Below are 19,522 nucleotides of genomic sequence, written 5' to 3' on the forward strand. Positions count from 1 at the left end.
GCCCCGAGGGATGCGCTCCTTCAGCCACTTACAACTAGTGCTCGGGTTCAGAGTGCCCAGTCTCCTATGGCTTGTGTGGGAAAATGACCCCCACCCCAGGTGACACAGCCTTTCCGTTAGTTGGCATTTCGGCAGAGTGGCCTTTCGGTGAGTTTGCTTTTAGGCGACGCAGCCTTTCAGTTAGTTTCCATTTAGACATCCCACCCTTTCAGTTAATTTCCATTTAGGCATCCCACCCTTTCGGCTAGTTGGCGTTTCGGCTTTGTTTCCGTTCGGTTATTTGGCTTCCACTTCTTTGCTTCGACTTCTCGTCCTTCGACGCCACGTCCGGGTACCATCCCTACCACCTCCCCTCCATTATCCCCACCTCCCCTCCACTCCCCTCCACTATCCCCCTCCCCTCCACTATCCCCACCTCCCCTCCACTATCCGCCCCTCCCCTCCACTATCCCCCCCCTATCCATTATCCCCCCCTCCCCTCCACTCTCCCCCTCCCCCTCCATTATCCCCACCTCCCCTCCATTATCCCCACCTGCCCTCCACTATCCCCCTCCCCTCCAATCTCCCCCCTCCACACCCAGGGAACACAGACTCAAAGCCTTCTCTGAAGGACGGCTCCTGTGGCAATGTGGCGATCCCTCTGCTTCACACCATGCAGGCAAGTTTTTTTTTCACACAGAAGGCGGTGATGCCTGGAACGCGCTGCCAGGGGTGGCGGTTAAAGTGGTATTTAAAAGACTTTGGATAGGTATGTGGATATGCAGGGAATGAAGGGATACGGATCACATGCATGTTCTAATTCATTCAAAGGTTGAGATCGGGTGCTTACCTCATGAAAAGCTTGTTCGAATCGCCAGAGCTGCAGGCATTGTTCGAGCTTTAGCAGATGCTTTTCCCAAAATCCGTCAAATGCTGTCTCCATGTCATGCAGCTGGATCAGCAGCCTGTTGGAGACAGCGGGCGATAGTCATCAGTATTGGTAAGTTATTGAGGTACAACAGTTAGCTTAGTCTGCGTGCTAACCAGTCAAATCATACTGTACATGAGAACAATCAAGACATGCATAAGTACCACAGGCAGTGGGAAGAGAAAAATATAAGAGTGCAGAGTACAGTGTTACAACTACAGAGAAAGTGCAAATTAAAAAGAGGTACAAGATGCGCAATGAGGTAGGTTGGAAGATCGGGACCATGCCCAATCTTAAGGGAGGACCGTTCAAGAGTCTGATAACAGTGGGGTGGAAGCTACTCCTGAATCTGGTGGCACATGCTTTCAGCCCTTTGTATCTTCTGCCCGACTGGACCGAGAAGAATATGGATTGTCCGCGGTAGGAACTACCACCGAAGAAGGGTCTCCTCCCGAAATGGCACCCATTCCTTCTCTCCAGAGATGCTGCCTTCCCACTGAGTTACTCCAGCTTTTTGTCTAGCTTTGGTTTAAAAAAAACATCTGCAGTTCCTTCCTCCAAACTCCCACAACCGCGCCAATCAGTCACGTTAATGTAGAACTTTTCAAGAAGTCTTTGTCAGTTTTAGGTCCCTAACATCTTTAATATATTCTCCCCACCCTCATTCCCATCTCCCTAAACAAGCACAAATTGTCCAAACAATCTGCCTTGTACAACAATCCCATATGATAGGTTTGTGGCTTCAGAGAGTCGGCTTGAGGCAGGATCGTTGGTTTGAACAGCAGAAGTGTACGGTGAGGTGGAGGTGAGGTGGAGTGAGCCACTTGCCTGGACATGAGGCGATTATACACTCCGGTCCTCACATTCTACAACAACCAGCGGGTAGAGTCACTGCCTCGCAGCGCCAGAGACCCGGGTTCAATCCTGATCTCTGGCGCTGTCTTATGGAGTTTCCACATTCTCCCTGTGACCACATTGGTTTCCACCGGATGCTCCGGTTTCCTCCCACGTCCCAAAGACGTGTAGGTTTGTAGGTCAATTGGCCCTAGTATGTAGGGAGTGGATGTGGAAGTGAAGGACCATAAAACTAGTGTGAGCAGGTAATCGATGGTCAGCATGGACTCAATAGGGCCTGTTTCCATACTGTATCTCTGAACTAAAATTATCATCTCCTGGGCCACCACAACCAATAATCAATTTTTTGATTGGTTGGGGGCGCTGCGAGTCGGCTGCCCTGCCAGCAGCGTTAGAAACATAGAAAATAGGTGCAGGAGGAGGCCATTTGGCCCTTCGAGCCAGCACCGCCATTCATTGTGATCATGGCTGATCGTCCCCAATCAATAACCCGTGCCTGCCTTCTCCCCATACCTCTTGATTTCACTAGCTCCGAGAGCTCTATCCAACTCTCTCGTAAATCCATCCAGTGACTTGGCCTCCATCTGGGGCAGGGAATTCCACAAATTCACAACTCTCTCACCTCAGTCTTAAATGACCTCCCCTTTATTCTAAGACTGTGGCCCCTGGTTCTGGACTCGCCCTACATTGGGAACATTTTTCCTGCATCTAGCTTGTCCAGTCCTTTTTAAAATGTATATGTTTCTATAAGATCTCCCCTCATCCTTCTAAACTCCAGTGAATACAAGCCTAGTCTTTTCAATCTTTCCTCATATGAGTCCTGCCATCCCAGGGATCAATCTTTTGAACCCACGCTGCACTGCCTCAATCACAAGGATGTCCATCCTCAAATTCGGAGACCAAAACTGGACACAATACTCCAGATGTAGTCTCACCAGAGCCCTCAACTGGATAGACTTGGTTTATACTCTCTAGAATTTAGGAGATTGAGAGGGGATCTTATAGAAACTTACAAAATTCTTAAGGGGTTGGACAGGCTAGATGCAGGAAGATTGTTCCCGATGTTAGGGAAGTCCAGGACAAAGGGTCACAGCTTAAGGATAAGGGGGAAATCCTTTAAAACCGAGATGAGAAGAACTTTTTTCACACAGGGAGTGGTGAATCTCTGGAACTCTCTGCCACAGAGGGTAGTTGAGGCCAGTTCATTGGCTATATTTAAGAGGGAGTTAGATGTGGCCCTTGTGGCTAAGGGGATCAGGGGGTATGGAGAGAAGGCAGGTACGGGATACTGAGTTGGATGATCAGCCATGATCATATTGAATGGCGGTGCAGGCTCGAAGGGCCGAATGGCCTACTCCTGCACCTAATTTCTATGTTTCTATGTTTCTCATCAACTGCAGAAGAACCTCTTTACTCCTATACTGAAATCCTCTTGTTATGAAGGCCAACATTCCATTTGCTTTCTTCACTGCCTGCTGTACCTGCACACCAACTTTCAGTGACTGGTGTACATGGACTCCCAGGTCTCGCTGCACCTCCCCCTTGCCTAACCTAACCCCATTGAGATAATAATCTGCCCCCTTATTTTTGCCGCCAAAGTAGATAACCTCACATTTATCTATATTATACTGCATCTGCCACGCATCTGCCCACTCACTCAACTTTTCCAGTTCACCCTGCAACCTTCTAACATCCTCTTCACAGTTCACACTGCCACCCAGCTTTGTGTCATCCGCTAACTTGCTAGTGTTGCTCCTAATTCCCTCTTCTAAATCATTAATATATATGGTAAACAGTTGCAGCCCTAACACCGAGCCTTGCGGCACTCCACTCGCCACTGCCTGCCATTCTGAAAAGGACCCGTTCACTCCTACTCTTTGCTTCCTGTCTGCCAACCAATTTTCTATCCATGTCAACACCCTACCCCCAATACCATGTGCTCTAATTTTAGTCACCAGTCTCCCGGGTGGAACCTTATCAAAGGCTTTCTGCAAGTCTAGATACACTACATCCACTGGCACCCCTTCATCCATTTTACTTGTCACATTATTTTGACTTTTTTTGATTTTTTTAGTGTGTCCAAGTGTTTGTTTTAATGTCTCATGGTGTGCCTTGTATGGGGGGTGGTGGGGAGGAAAAGAGGGAAAACATTTTTCGGTCACTCCCTCATGTTTTTCCATGTTGCTTCTCCGCCTCCCCTCTCATGGCCTAACAGCTTGGATTGGAGCGGCCTTTCCCAGAGTCGGGCCCAGAGCTTCAGCAGCGGGCGCAGCGTGGACTTTTCCATTGCGAACCCTCTCCAGGGGTCGCCAGGAAGGAGTGCTCCGATCACTGGCCTGGTGACTTTGACATCATGGTTCTGTGGTCTGCGGAGACATGGCATGGACTTACCATCCGGTGTCTGGGATCCCTTGCCGGGGATCACCGGAGAAGAGCTCCGGCCGCCGGCCTGCGACCTATGACCTCCTGAAGCCGCGGTCTCCGGTAAGAAAGTGGCCGATTCGGGACCTCCAAGCGAGTGTCTGTCCGTCCTGACGTCGGAGTTTCAAGCATCCCGACGAGAGGGCCTGTACATCGGGGCATCCGTAGTGGCGACTGCGGAGGGTTCATGGCTCCAACCACGGATGAGCAAAGGAGGAGGATTGACTGAATGTTATTGCCTTCCACCACAGTGAAGAATGTTGATTCCACTGTGGTGGATGTTGTTATATTCTATTGCGTATTGTGCTATTTTTGTTTGTGTGGCTGCATGGTAAATCAAATTCCACTGCACCTTAATTGGTGCATGTGGCAATAAATGTGAACTTGAACTTGAACTTGAATAGCTGTAACCAAGGAACAGTTACCCTGATACTGGGCAGAACCTAACCTGGCACCACCTCAAAAACTAGACCTGGTCCTGTGCACCAGAGACCAGAATCCTCAAGCATAGGGTCTCCCCCACAACTCTCAATGAAACCCTCTCTCATTTCCAACACTTCTACTCTCTCAATCTCACGCGGGCCAAGGCTAGGTCTCTCCTTGTACTCACCTTCCAATCCTCATCCTCAACATTCAATGCATTATCTCCATCTTCTCCAGCACCATTGGTTCCACCACTGAGCACAGCTTCCTTTCCATGGTTCCTTTTGGTACTCCAATCCCTCTGAGGCAGTTCTTAGTTCGTCCAACACCAACAACACAAACTCCCCTTCCACACCACCTTCTCATGCAACCACAGGAGGTACATCATCTGCTGTTTTACCTCCCCCCTTCTCAATATCCAGAGCACCACACACTTGAAGCAGCGTAATTTTGTCTACTCTACTGTGGGGAACTCAGTTGCAGATATGGTGGTCCCTTTGTGGAGCCCCACATCCTCCCCCAACCTCAACCCCATTCACATTGCAAATATATAATGTAGGAGTAATGTGGTTAGTCTTTTTGGCCAGCCTGCTATAGGAGAGATGCCATTAAGCAGGGAAGAGTGCATATAAGCTACCTGAGGATGTTGTCTGGAATGAAGTGAGGAAAGCAGGCAGTGGCGGACTGGCCAGGATGTCAGCTTGCCCGATGGCAAGTGGGCCCCTGATGAAGTGATAGCAAGTGATGGCAAGTGGGCCCCTGATGAAGTGATAGCAAGTGATGCCAAGTGGGCCCCTGTTAAATGATAGCATTGTAGTTGTGGGTGGGCCCCCTTTGTCTCCTGGCAACCAATATTTTAGACCCAGTCCGCCACTGAAAGCAGGTACTATCGCAACGTTTAAGAAACATTTAGACAGGTATAGGACAGCTTCTGAGGGAGATGGGCCAAGTACAGGCAGGTGAGACTAGTGTAGAAGGGACACGTTAGCCGGTGTTAGACCAAAGGCCCTGTTTCCACACGGTGTGACTATGAATCTACAGCCAGAGATATAGGGAGAGGTTGGGCAGGGTAGGACTTTATGCCTTGTTGTGCAGGAGCCTGAGGGGTGACCTTATAGAGATGTATAAGATCATGAGGAGGATACGGAGAATGCACAGTCTTTTACCCAGAGTTGGGAAATGAAGTACCAGAGGGAATGGGTTTAAGGTGAGAGGGGAAAGATTGAAAGGGAACCCAAGGGGCAACGTTTTCACACGGCAGGTGTCGGGAGTATTTCTTTTATTAAAGAGAAAGTGAATGTAGAGCAAAGGTATTTGTGCGACCTCACGGACTCACCTCTTCACTGTCGCCCGATCTCCATCCTTCTCCGCACAAGACTCAGCGACGTTGACAGGCTCCATGAGGTTGGTCAGGAGCAGCTCCCCCTCTTTGATCACTCTCTGTACATCATTCTACACATGGAATAAAGAACAGCTGGACAACGACTTCAGCCCTCACCGCAAGCCATCAACCCCACGCAACCTTAAAGAAGGCCCGTGCATTTGTTACGGCATCTTTTACCACCTTTCCCAAGGAAGTCCCTTGATCTCTGGGGGAATGTGGGAGATAGCTGGCCAGACCTATCCGCTACCTGAAGATAGATACACAATTCTGGAGTAACTCAGCAGGTCAGGCAGCTACTCTGGAGAAAAGGAAAATAATATTTCAGGTCGAGACCCTTCTTCAGTCTTGCAGGCCTCAGCTATGCCTGCCTCTTGGCAGGATTTTTATCTCCAGCTCTACTATTAGCTCTATGCATCGTGTTCATGCAGAAAATTACGTTGGTTAAACTAAACGTTGATTTTTCTAATTTCAAGTAACTCAGCATTCCTTCCCCGCCCCTCTTCACCCCTCCCCACCCTAGTCGTCCAACTGGTCCCACTTCACATCCTTGTATCCCTGTCGTTAGCACATCTTCACCAGCCAACAATGGACCATTGTGGACTCCACCCTTCCTGAGGTCATCTTTTGCTGGCCCTGTTTTGTTCCAGTCTTTTCCCACCACCAATCAGCCCCTCCACCCACCTTTATCTTTCAGTCTGAAGAAGGGTTTTGCCCCGAAACTTCGCAGATTTCTTTTCTCCAGAGATGCTGCCTGACCCGCTGAGTAACTCCAGCATTTTATGTCTACCTGTTGGCTAATATATAGTGTGTTGGGATGTCCACTCGAGAGGACATTGTCCTGGGTAGCTCCTGCTTTTCCACAACACTGGGAAATTATTATGTTTCACTACAAAAACACAATGGTGACCAATTACTGGAATGAGCTGTCAGAGGAAGCCACAGATGCAGATACAATTATGACTTTTAAAAGACCTTTGGGCAGATATATCGGTAGGAAGGTCTTAGAGGGATATGGGCTAAATGCAGGTAGATGAGATTGGCAGGTTCTTGATTAGTAACGATATCAGATGTTTATGGGAAGAAGGCAGGAGAATGGGGTTGTGCGTGAAAGATAGATCGTCCGTGATCAAATGGTGGAGTAGACCTGATGGGCCGAATGGTCTATGAGTTGTGAACATGAACTTATGGTTGACATGGACAAGGTGAGCCCAAGGGCCTGGCTATGTACTGCACAGCTCCATGACCGTGAATGCATTGAACCATGTGGCTTTCCGTTGCTTTTTCTCCCTCATTTCCTTTGCCACTGTCTCCTCCACCCATCGGCAGCCCACACAAGTCCGCAGGTATTGTGACTGGGGCTTACCTTCAGCTGCCTATACTTCTCAGTCCTGGCGATGAGGAGGTCCTCCACTGACTGCAGGTTGTTGGGCAGTTCTGCCTCGGCCAGGTCGGTGCCAAAAGTCTGCAGCATCTGAGCGATGTCCTTGACCATCACGGCAAAGCTCTCGATCGCCTGCGCACCACAACATACACTTTACACGTTCAGCATGGAAACAGGACCAATATGTGGGAAGGAACTGCAGATACTGGTTTATACCAAAAATAGACACAAAATGCTGGAGTAACTCAGCGGGTCAGGCAGCATCTCTGGAGAACATGAAAAGTTAATCTTTTGGGTCAGGACACTTCTTCAGACTGGGTTGCTCCAACACTTTGAGTCTTTCTTGGTAAACCAGCATCTACAGTTCCTTACTTCTTCAGATCCAGAAATTATTTGTGTCCTAAAACACTTTACCCCAAAACACATGCCCAACTGGGAGAACATACCATGAATGCAAAAACTATAACAGCTTGTGACCATCCTGACAAAAGAATAAGTAACTGAAGGGGAACATGGAGTGTAGTGGGTTCAGTTGGTACAGTCAGCAGGTTTGGCTGCAGATGTGTCCTGGGGATTGGGGAAACACTGAAGAATGTCAAAGACGCAGACATAAGGAACTGTGGCATGGTGGCGCAGAGGTAGAGTTGTTGCCTTACAGCACTTACAGCGCCGGAGACCCGGGTTCGATCCCGACTATGGGTGCTGTTTGTATGGAGTTTGTATGTTCTCCCCGTGACCTGCGTGGGTTTTCTCTGAGATCTTCGGTTTCCTCCCACACTCCAAAGACATACAGGTATGGAGGTAAATTGGTTTGGTAAATGTAAAAAATTGTCCGTAGTGTGTGTAGGATAGTGTTAATACACGGTCGGTTGCTGGTCGGTTCGGACGCAATGGGCCGAAGGGCCTGTTTCCGTGCTGTATCTCTAAACTAAAGTGAAGATGCTGGTTGAAAAAAAGAGCCACAATGTACTGGAGTAACTCAGCAGGTCAGGCAACATCTCTGCAGAACAAGGAGAGATGCTGTTTCAGGTCGGGACCCTTCTTCAGACTCTATAGGCAACATTTTGGGTTGGAAACTTTCCTCGGTCTGAAGAAGCGTATCCAACATGAAACGTCATCTATCCATATTCTCCAAAGATGCTGCTGCCTGACCCACTGTATTACACCAGTACTTTGTGCTTTAAAAAAATAAATAATTGAAATCTTTGGAAAACCACATATTTAATGGATAATTCCTCTGGAATATAGTGATGGGTCAGTTATGAGAAAATTAAAATGCTGGAAAATTGCTGCCTTGTAGAATCAGCATGTGGGAGTCAAGTTTTTTCACATAGGTAGGTAGGTGTCTGAAACCCGCTGCCAGGGTTGGTGGTGGTGGTGGCAGATACGATAGCGGCATTTCAGAGGCTTTTGGATATGCACATGGATATGCAGTGAATGGAGGGATATAGATCACGTGCAGGCACAAGAGATCAGTTTAACTTGGCAAAAAGCTCAGCACAGACATTGTGGACTGAAGGGCCTGTTCTTGTGCTGCCCTGTTCTATGCACAAAGATTCCATGATCAATTATAGGAGGTTAGTGTTAACCACTATGTAAAAATGTGGGACACAAAGACTGCATATGTTTACATTTAGCATTTTTAGCCAGGGTCTAATAACAGCATAAGGCACGTCGCAATGCTTCAGTAGATTTATAAATACATAATCACCAATCTCAAGAGCCGAGAGAGTCAAGAGTGTTTAATTGTCATATGTACCAGCAACGGGACAATGACATTCTTACTTGCTGTATCTTAACAGGCCCACCAACGCACCAACACACGGATAAATATATGACATTGAATTATAAAATAAATTGACAAATGTTAAATACAGATCCACCACTGATTTTCCGGCACTCCTTGGTTCCAGAGCCTTTCTGGATTATCTGTTTTGCCGGACCAACAGAGGTCACGGCCTCCGAGAGGAGTCCAACGGTGCTGGAACTGTCTGCCCAGCCTGCAAAGCCGGCTTTGGAAGTCGGCTATGGGAACGGAGTTCCAGAGTCCCTGCTGCAGGGGGCAAATTCAACAAACTCTTGACTGTTTGTTCCTGGCCTGGTGCATGTGACAATTAAACGCTAGACTCTTGCTATGGTGATATTATGGCATTGATATGACCCTGTACCCCATGCACAGGCACCCTTCCCACACATAGACAGTGCTTCACACAGTGCTCCACACACAGACAGAATGCCACACACAGCACATACATACGCACACACAGAGTTCCTCACACACAGACAGCCTGTACCACATACAGAGTACACAGACAGCCTGTACCCACACAGAGGCACACTCTCCCCCGCGCACAAACAGATAAATTGTACCGTGCGAAACAGGATCCACTCATCGTGGCAGTAGTCGAGGGTGCCACCAAACTCATGGGTCAGGTGTGTCTCATCGATGTACTTCAGCAGGTCAGTGGCCGAGTTCAGCATAACGACCTGTGGGAATAACGAGACCAGCAATGCACCTCACCGTCCCTTCCCACCCCACTCCACCCCTCCCTACCGCACCCCTCACCACCCCTCCCCACCCCACCCACCCCACTCCTCCCCACACCACCCCGCCCCATCCCACCCCACCCCTCCGCACCCTTCCCCACCGCTACCCACGTTACAAAGATACCACCCCTGGATTAGATACTTTCAGGTAAGGGGAGAGGTTGCAGAGGGTGCAAAGGTGCTTTACTACAATGCTGTGTGTATTGAAGGGGGGCGGGGGGCTGGAGGTGGGGAGAGGTCTCCTCACCGGCAGCTTGAGTATGATGGGGTCCGGGCTGAGGCGGAGGCTGATGTCGGCGAGCGCTCGCTGCAGGAAGCCAGTCGGCCGCAGCAACAACACCAGCTGCAGGTTCCCCGGACACGAGGCCTGTGGAGAGAGAACATGTCAGCACGGGGAGAACACGGCAGCACGACGACACGGGGAGAACGTGGCGACACGGGGAGAACACGGTGACACGGGGGGAACGGGGAGAACACGGTGACATAGGGAGAATGTGGCAACACGGGGAGAATGTGGCAACACGGGGAGAACGTGGCAACACGGGGAGAACGTGGCAACACGGGGAGAATGTGGCGCCACGGGGAGAACGTGGCAACACGGGGAGAATGTGGCGCCACGGGGAGAACGTGGCAACACGGGGAGAATGTGGCGACACGGGGAGAACGTGGCAACACGGGGAGAACGTGGCAACACGGGGAGAATGTGGCGCCACGGGGAGAACGTGGCAACACGGGGAGAACGTGGCAACACGGGGAGAATGTGGCGCCACGGGGAGAACGTGGCAACACGGGGAGAACGTGGCGCCACGGGGAGAACGTGGCAACACGGGGAGAACGTGGCAACACGGGGAGAATGTGGCGCCACGGGGAGAACGTGGCAACACGGGGAGAATGTGGCGCCACGGGGAGAACGTGGCAACACGGGGAGAATGTGGCGACACGGGGAGAACACGGCAGCGCAACGACACGGGGAGAACGTGGCAACACGGGTAGAACACGGTGACACGGGGAGAATACGGTGACACGGGGAGAATACGGTGACACGGGGCGAACACGGTGACACAGGGAGAACACGGCGACACGGGGGGGAAGAGGGCACATCAATGCGGGGAGAGAACACGTCAGCACTGGAGAGACAATACATCAACATGGGAGTCAACACGTCAGCACGGGGTGGGGAGGGGGGGGAGGGAACACGGCAACATAGGGAGAACATGTCAAAACCACATCAGCAGGGCAAGAACACACAATTTAATTAGATGGCAGGCAAACAAAAGCTTTTTGCTACATCTCCTTACATGTGACAGTAATATACTGATAGCAGCCTAAAAACATATAAAATTCTTCGGGAATGGTCAGGCTAGATGCAGGAAACGTGTTCCCAATGTTGGGGGAATCTAGAACCAGGGGTCACAGTTTAAGAATAAGGGATAGGCCATTTAGGACTGAGATGATGAAAAATTCTTTCACCCAGATAGTTGTGAATTTGTGGAATTCTCTGCAGCAGAAGGCAGTGGAAGCCAATTCACTGGATGTATTCAAGAGAGAGTAAAAATTTAGCTCTTCGGGCTAACAAAATCAAGGGATATTGGGAGAAAGCAGGAACAGGATACTGATTTTGGATGATCAACCATGATCATATTGAATGGCGGTGCTGGCTCATAGGGCCATATGGCCTACTCCTGCATCTATTTTCTATGTTTCTATATTACCACATAAAAGTCTAGCTAAGTCTGAAACATGAAGAAGGGTCCCGACCCGAAATGTCACCCATCCTTTTTCTCCAGAGATGCTGCCTGACCCGCTGAGTTACTCCAACACTTTGTGTCTATCTTCGGTATAAACCAGTATCAACAGTTCCTCCCTACACAAAAGGCTAGCTACTCTTGGTGCCAAGTTAAACTAATTAATTCTGCCTGGCTACACATGATCCATATCCCTCCATTCCCTGCATATCCATCTCCCTACTGAAACGCCCCATAAACACCACACTATCATATCTGCCTCCACCACCACTCCTGGCAGCATGTTGCAGGCACCTACCACTGCTTGTGTTAAAAAAACTACTTGTCCTGCACATCCCCGCTAAACTATGCTACTTGCACCTGAAACTTATCCCCTCTAGTCTTTGACATTTCCAGCCTGAGGTAAAGGTCTGTTCTCTCCCGTGGAATCCTATGAAAAAAGATTAATAACCCCCCGTGATCAGATTATCTCTCTCTTTTCCAAATGTAAGAAAGGCAACCCAGTTTATGGAGACTTTCCTCCTCGCAAAGTAGATGGGAAGATGTGTGGGCCAAGTTTTTATTTACACAGAGAGAGGGAGGCTTTGGAGAGGGAGTTTGAAGAATGCAGCCTGGATTAGAGGGTATTAGATTTGACGAGAGGTTGGATTGATTTCTCTGGAACGTTGGGGACTGAGGGGGAGACCAGTTCATTGGCTATATTTAAGAGGGAGTAAGATGTGGCCCTTGTGGCTAAGGGTATCAGAGGGTATGGAGAGAAGGCAGGTACGGGATACTGAGTTGGATGATCAGCCATGATCATATTGAATGGCGGTGCAGGCTCGAAGGGCCGAATGGCCTACTCCTGCACCTAATTTCTATGTTTTCTATGTTTCTAATAGAAGTGTATAAAATGATGAGAGGCACAGATAGGGTAGACACAAAACCTTTTTCCTAGCATGCAAATGTTAAAGACTGGAGGACATAGCTTTAAACTGAGAGGGGCAAAGTTCAAAGAAAATGAGCAGGGCATGATTGTTTACACAGAGGGTGGTGGGTGCCAGGAACGTGCTGCCAGGGGAGGGAGTGAGGGAGATACAATAGTGGCATTTAAGAGGCTTTTAGATAGGCACATGGATATGCTGGGAATAGAGGGGAAGAAATGACATGCTGGCAGAGATTAGATTAACCTCGGCATGGACACTGTGGGCGTGGACGTTCTAGCAAGCTCAATAGAGTACAAGTTAGGGAGGCACAGTTGTGCAGCGGTAGAGTTACTGCCTTACTGCGCCAGACTCGGGTTCCATCTTGACTATGGGTGCTGTCTGTATGAAGCTAGTACTTTCTCAGTGACCATGTGGGTTTTCTCCAGGTGCTCCAGTTTCCTCCCACATTCCAAAGACATTCAGATTTGTACGTTAATTGGCTTTGCAAATTGTCCGTGTAAAGTGTGTCGGATGGAACTAGTGTACAGGTGACTGCTGGTCAGCACTGACTCGGTGGACTGAAGAGCCAGTTTCCATGCTGTTTCTCTAAACTAAACTGAGCTGATTTCTAATTGCTGGTAGCAAGCTTTTGAATCTCCATGTATCCTCTATCTGTCCTTCCTGAGGTGCAATGCAGGGAGCTACAGATGGGGTCCGATCACCTTGTTTTAGAGCCATGGTATAGATGACCTTGTGTTCCAGACCCGTTTGGATGTCAAAACACTGTGCAAACAATCTGATTGATGAGTCATTCACTGTGACACCTCCACTCCAACACTCCACCCCACACAAACCACAGGCACAGCAAAGATTGAAACAGTCCAATACACCTCGGGCCACCCCAGGCCACTCTTAAAACATCTGCCCCCACAATTAATAGCCATTTAAAACCTCTCTTCAGCGATATTGATCGTGGGTTAAGTGTTTGCTAAGACAATCCCGCTTGAAATAATTCTAAGGCATTTGATACGCACAGGAGGCGATGTTTGTTATTGGAGATCCTTGCAGCTTTTCTGGAATAAGATCGAACCCATCTCCGTAATACACTAAACCCAGCTGGGTCTGCAAACCACACGCACCGTGCCCCTGTGTAACGCACCGGCCTTAAGTCAAACGCTTCGCCGCTCAATAAAACCTAACCCTTGCAACATCTGCATGTTGACTGTGGCAGCAAACATCTGGCTCGCACGGAGGCGGTGCAGTAGCCGAGAGCTGCTAACTCCAGCCGCAGCCGCCCGATCTCCGCAGAACTGCGGGAACCGCATCTCTCCCTCCCTCTCTCCTTCCATCCCTCCTTCTCTCCCACTTTCTCTCCCTCCCTCCCTCTCTCCCCCCGCCGCCAGACTTACCGCATTCTTCTTAGACCTGGCACTACCCCTGTGAACATCTGCCTCCGCCATGGTGCGGGCATCTGCTCGGCGGTGCCCGCTGTCCCGCCGCACCTGTGTGCCCGCTCAGCCTCCCCCTGGGCTGGGGGAACGCTCCCCCCCTTCCCCTCCCTACACCGGCCAGCCGCGCACAGCCGCCTCTGCCTCTGCCAACAGTACTGGGGGTCGGCACCGACACCTCCCCTCGTCCATCCACGCAGCCTCGGCAGCATCACCCGGCGCAAAGCAGGACACCCGGCCCCTCCTGCAGCTGCTAACCCATCAGTCAGACGCGGGGAAGGAAATCCAAGGACATTTTGAAATGGATGTGGATTAAAATTGCTTGTCACCAATATATGGTATATGGAACGAGCTGCCAGAGGAGGAAGCTGAGGGAGGTATTATTATTTGAAATACTGTGCCCTGAAGCATTACGTTGCAATAAGCTCCCCCCTCAATCTTCCACACTCCAAAAATTATAGATCCAATATCTTTATATGCTCAACTCTCAACTCCACGAATGAGCCTCAGAAACCTCACATCCAGCACACCCTTTCTTGGATTTCGGGTCCCAACCCGGAACATCCAGTTTAGTTTAGTTTATTGCCACATCAGCTGAGGTACAGTGAAAAATGTGTTTTTGTTGCATGCTCTCCAATCAGCGGAAAGACTATAATTACAAAATTACAATTAAGCCGCCCACAGTGTACAGATACAGGATAAAGGGTGTAACGTTTAGTGTAAGATAGAGTCCAGTAAAGCCTGATTGAAGATAGTCTGAGGGTCTCCAATGAGGTGGACTGTACGTGAGGACTGCTCACTAGTTGGTGAAAGGATGGTTCAGTTGCCTGATTCTGCGCCTGTCCATTTCCCTCCACAGATGCTGCCTGACCTGCTGAGTTCCTCCAACAACTTGATTGTAACCTATGTACAGTGCGCCATCAACACTCTGTACACTTGTAACTATACTCCCCTATTTCTGAATTTCAACCCTCTTGCAGTGAAGGTCAAGGTGCCAATTGCCTCCTGAAGCACTTGTTGTAAACATCTGCTAGCTTTTACAATTTGTCCACAAGAACTCCCAGATGCCTCTGAACCTCGCTCCCCTACAATCTTTCTCCATTTAGATCATGATCTGCCTTGAGATTTCTCCTAGCACAATGCATGAATTCACACTTTCCCACATTAAACTTAATTTGCCAACTTTCTGCCCACCAGCTCAACCTGCCCATGTCCTGTTGCCAACTATCATCATGGCAACATATATTAACACCTGTGGATGAACCTGATGGGGGCTTGGGGGCGAGCGTGGATTTAGTGCGCTGAACGGCTTGCTTTGTGCTGAGCAACAGTATAGTATAGTAAGGGTTAAAACAAGCTATTCAATGAAGATGGAATTATCTGCCAACATCACTGCATGTCAAATAAGTGGACTTACTTAGAAAAGCAAATTAGGTGCTTGGGCAAATATTCAAGCTCACTTGGAGAAAACAGTAAATCATGAATTCTCTGATCCCCACCAAGGACGCCAGCAGCGAGATAAGATAAACTTTTCTTTCTCACAGATGTTTGAGACAACCTCTGTGCCTAATGTAATGATGGCACAGTGCCAGAGACACGGGTTAGATCCTGAATATAGGTGCCATCTGTACAGAGTTTATAGGATCCTCCTGTGCCCACACGCGTTTTCACTGGGTGCCCCGGTTTCCTTCCACACTCCATAGACGCGCAGGCTTGTAGGTTAATTGGCTTCTGTAAATTGTCCCCAGTGTGTAGCATAGTACTGGAGTACCAGTGATCGCCAGTCAGCACGGACTCGGTTGCAGAATGGCCTGTTTCCACACTGTATCGCTAAACTAAATTAAATGAATAACCCTGGTTGCCGCCAACAACAAGAAACATCATTAACGGTTGTTTATCGGTGAGAGTAGAAGTGTGATTTTATTGGTGATATGAGTGCATGGTGCCAACAAGCTCACCTCAGGTGTGATTCAGTGGAGCCCCGATTCACAGACTTTAATACACTGCTGTCGCAAGAAGGAGTTCTGTCAAACTTGCAATTGAAGGTCGTGTGAGACACACTGTTTAGTTTCTGCTCTTTAGTTGTCGTTTTATTGTAGTATTAATGAATGTTTTTATCCTATTATTTGATATTGTTTCCCAGCATTGATCCTAATACTCGAAGCCTGCTCGTATATCATTACAGTGACTCGGTAACTTGTTTTGGTTTCAGATTTCAGCACAGCTCAGATTTCCATTCAGGTTTGTTATTGTCACGTGTGCCGAGGTACAGTGAGATGCTTTGTTTTGCATGCTATCCGATCAATTCAAATAATACTGTACATGTACAATCAAGCCAAACTCACGTACAACCGATAGTGGAATTGGGGAGATAGAGAGTGCAGAACAGCTTGAGAATTTCACAGCTTTACTTACCCTTTCAACAACTCTCTCTCTCTCTCTCCCACACTGCACGCATTCATCTGTAAACTAGATGTCTCCAGAACCATAGTTATCACCTTAACCCTTATTCCAGCCTATCAGGCATATTCCCAGCTATCCTTCGCACTTCTGTACCTCTTGGCTGATGGGAGAGGGGAGAAGAGGGAGTGACTGGGGTGAGGTTAGTCCTATTAGGTGTTTCCAGTTTTCAGTTTTTATTTCAGATTTTCAGTAACTAGTTTTTGTTCTGAGTTTCAATTGGAAGAACTGTGTCTGAAACTCTGAACTAGACACCCTTGTTCCTTGCAGGAGTGAGAGATAAGACAGAGAGTCCCCCCCAGTCCTTACCTTCCACCACATCAGCCATCACATACAACATATAATCTTCCAATATTTCCGCCACCTCCAACAGGATCCCACCACGAGCCATGTTTTCACATCTCCATCCCTTTCCGTCTTCCGCAGAGACTGTTCACTCCGCAACTCCCTGGTTAACTCACCCCTTCCCACCCAAACCGCCCCCTCCCTAGGTACCTTCCCTTGCAACCGCGGAAGATGCAACACCAGTCACTATACCCCCTCTCTCGACTCTGTCCACGGAGCCCAACAGTCCTCTCAGGTGAGGCAGAGGTTCACTTGCACCTCCTCCAACCTCATCTACTGTATCTGTTGTTCAAGGTGTGGACTCTTATACATTGGCGAGACCAAACGCAGACTGGGCGATCGTTTCATGGAACACCTTCGCTCAGCCCACATGAACCTATCTGATCTCCTAGTTGCTGGACACTTTAATTCTCCTTCCCATTCCTACACAGACCTTTCTGTCCTAGGTCTCCTCCATTGTTAGAGTGAGGCTAAACGCAAATTGAAGGAACAGCATCTCATATTTTGCTTGGGCAGCTTACAGCCCAGTCGTGTGAATCCTGATTTCTTTCACTTCAGGTAGCACCGGCATTCCCTCTCTCTCTCAATCTCTCCCCCACCCACATCACACTCGCCTCTCAGTTTCACCCTACAAACAGCTAACAATAGCCTGTTTCCTTTATCACATTACTTTTTTTGCATATCTTTCATTCATTGTTCTTTATCTCTCCACATCACCATCTATATCTCTCGTTTCCCTTATCCCTAACCAGCCTCGACCCAAAACGTCATCCATTCCTTCTCTTCAGAGATGCTGCACGTCCCGCTGAGTTACTCCAGCTTTTTGCGTCTATCTTCGATTTAAACCTGCGGTTCCTTCTTACACCTTTGTACATTAACATTAAATGTCTCAGTCCTCCTTGGATTGTATTAAATGTTTAATTTACAAGAAGAAAGTAGCCGCATCTGTCAAAGTGTTCACACCATTTCCTCACCCACTTTCTGCACCACATCTGCTGTGCAATTTGAATCATTGGAACAAACTCTCAAACCATTTGCTTCATGCAGTTTATGCATTAAAACTAGCAGGGAGATTGTTTAAAACACAAACCGAACCATTATATTGCAAAGCCGAGGCAGTAAAGCTGAGGTAGTGGTTTGTATCGTGCAGTGTTTGCTGAGAAGAAGCTGTTCTTGAATCTGGTGGTCGTTTTCAGACTCCTGTACCTTTTTCTCGATGGTAGTAGAGAGATGAGAGGGTAGCCAGGGTGGTGTTGGTCCTTGATGATATTATCTCCCTCCCCAAGATCCTTTCGATGGTGGGGAGATCAGTGACGGATTGGGCATCATTCTCTGTGGCCTCCTGCATTCTTGAACGTTTGAGTTATTGACCAGGTCATGATGCAACTGGAGCAGAGGAGGTCAAGGGGTGACCATACAAAATATTGCAAATGATGAGGGATGCAGATGACATGAATGGTCATGGTCTTTCTCCCAGGTTAGGGTTGTCTAAATGATATAGATTGAAGGTGAGAGGTGAAAGGTTTAAAAGGGACCCGAGGGTCAACTTTCACACAATTTGGTTGGTTTATGGAACAAGGTGCCAGAGAAGCAGTAGAAGCAGGAACAGTTACAATTTTTAAAACACATTTCGAAGTGTACATGGATAGGCAAGGTTTAGAATGTGATACAAGGAATTGCAGATGCAGGTTTATACAAAAAAAAGATACAAAGTGCTGGAGTAACTCAGGGGATCAGACAGCATCTCTGGAGAATGTTTTGGGTTGGAACCCTTTTTTCAGACTTTAGAGGGAAATGGGGCTAGTTTAGATGGACATCTTTGTTGGCATGGCCGTGGGGCCGAAGGGACTGTCTCTGTGCTGTACACCTCTGATTCTGGCCCTAAACTTTTTGCCTTATGTGGTTTGTGCATTAAAACCACCAGAGATTGTTTAAAAGACAGTCTGACCTGTTCAACATGTCAGCAGTACATGGCTGTGGATACATTATCAGCTATCATAGCAAACGTCAGTGTGTTTGAACTCGATTGCAAGAAAGGATTTTGTCGACCGCTGATGCACAGATGGATGTGTTGGAGATGGGTTAAATACTCACAGCAATGTGGCTGAGGGCCAATCTGACAGAAGCTCCACGAATCCAGACGCCTGTCCAATATCACTATAAACTTCATCTCGGGATTTTGTAGGCTGCATGAAACAAGTGAGAAACTCAGTCAAATCAGTTTAACAGCAATTAGCGAAAAAGTTTCTCTTCCCCAAAGGGCCCAAATATCAAGTCATGAGATAATCAAGAATGTTTAGAATATAGAATAGTACAGCATAGGACAGGCCCTCAGCCCACAATATCAGTGCTAAACATAATGTTAAGACCAATTCTTATCTGCCTGCATGTGATCTATATTCCTCTATTCCCTACATGTACATGTACCTAGCCAGTAGTCTCTTAAACACCACTATTGTATCTGCCTCCACCATCACCACTGGCATTATGTTCCAGGCACCCACCAATCTTTGTATAAAAACATGCCCTGCGTATCTCACTTTAACTTTGCCCCTCGCACCTTAAAACTGTGCCCTCCAGTATTTGACCTTTCCACCCTGGGAAAAATGTTCAGACTTTCTACCCTATCTAGATGCCTTTTTAATTGTCATATATACCGTCAACAGAACAATGAAATTCCCACACAGCAGCTTAACATGCC

The 19,522-nt window shown here is 48.3% G+C and overlaps 1 protein-coding gene across 1 annotated transcript in view; it reads right to left on the reverse strand.

Moving 5' to 3' along the window:
• The window catches only part of mcf2a (MCF.2 cell line derived transforming sequence a), an 87,007-nt gene that overhangs the window by 45,892 nt on the left and 21,593 nt on the right, over nucleotides 1–19,522 (reverse strand). The window contains 7 exon segments of the mRNA XM_055643980.1: nucleotides 830–944; nucleotides 5,943–6,058; nucleotides 7,354–7,503; nucleotides 9,742–9,858; nucleotides 10,166–10,285; nucleotides 18,916–18,945; nucleotides 18,947–19,007. Of these exon segments, the coding sequence (XP_055499955.1) occupies nucleotides 830–944; nucleotides 5,943–6,058; nucleotides 7,354–7,503; nucleotides 9,742–9,858; nucleotides 10,166–10,285; nucleotides 18,916–18,945; nucleotides 18,947–19,007 (709 nt within the window).

Source organism: Leucoraja erinacea, chromosome 12 (genome assembly GCF_028641065.1).
Source record: "Leucoraja erinacea ecotype New England chromosome 12, Leri_hhj_1, whole genome shotgun sequence".
In the NCBI taxonomy this organism is placed as follows: Eukaryota; Metazoa; Chordata; class Chondrichthyes; order Rajiformes; family Rajidae; genus Leucoraja; species Leucoraja erinaceus.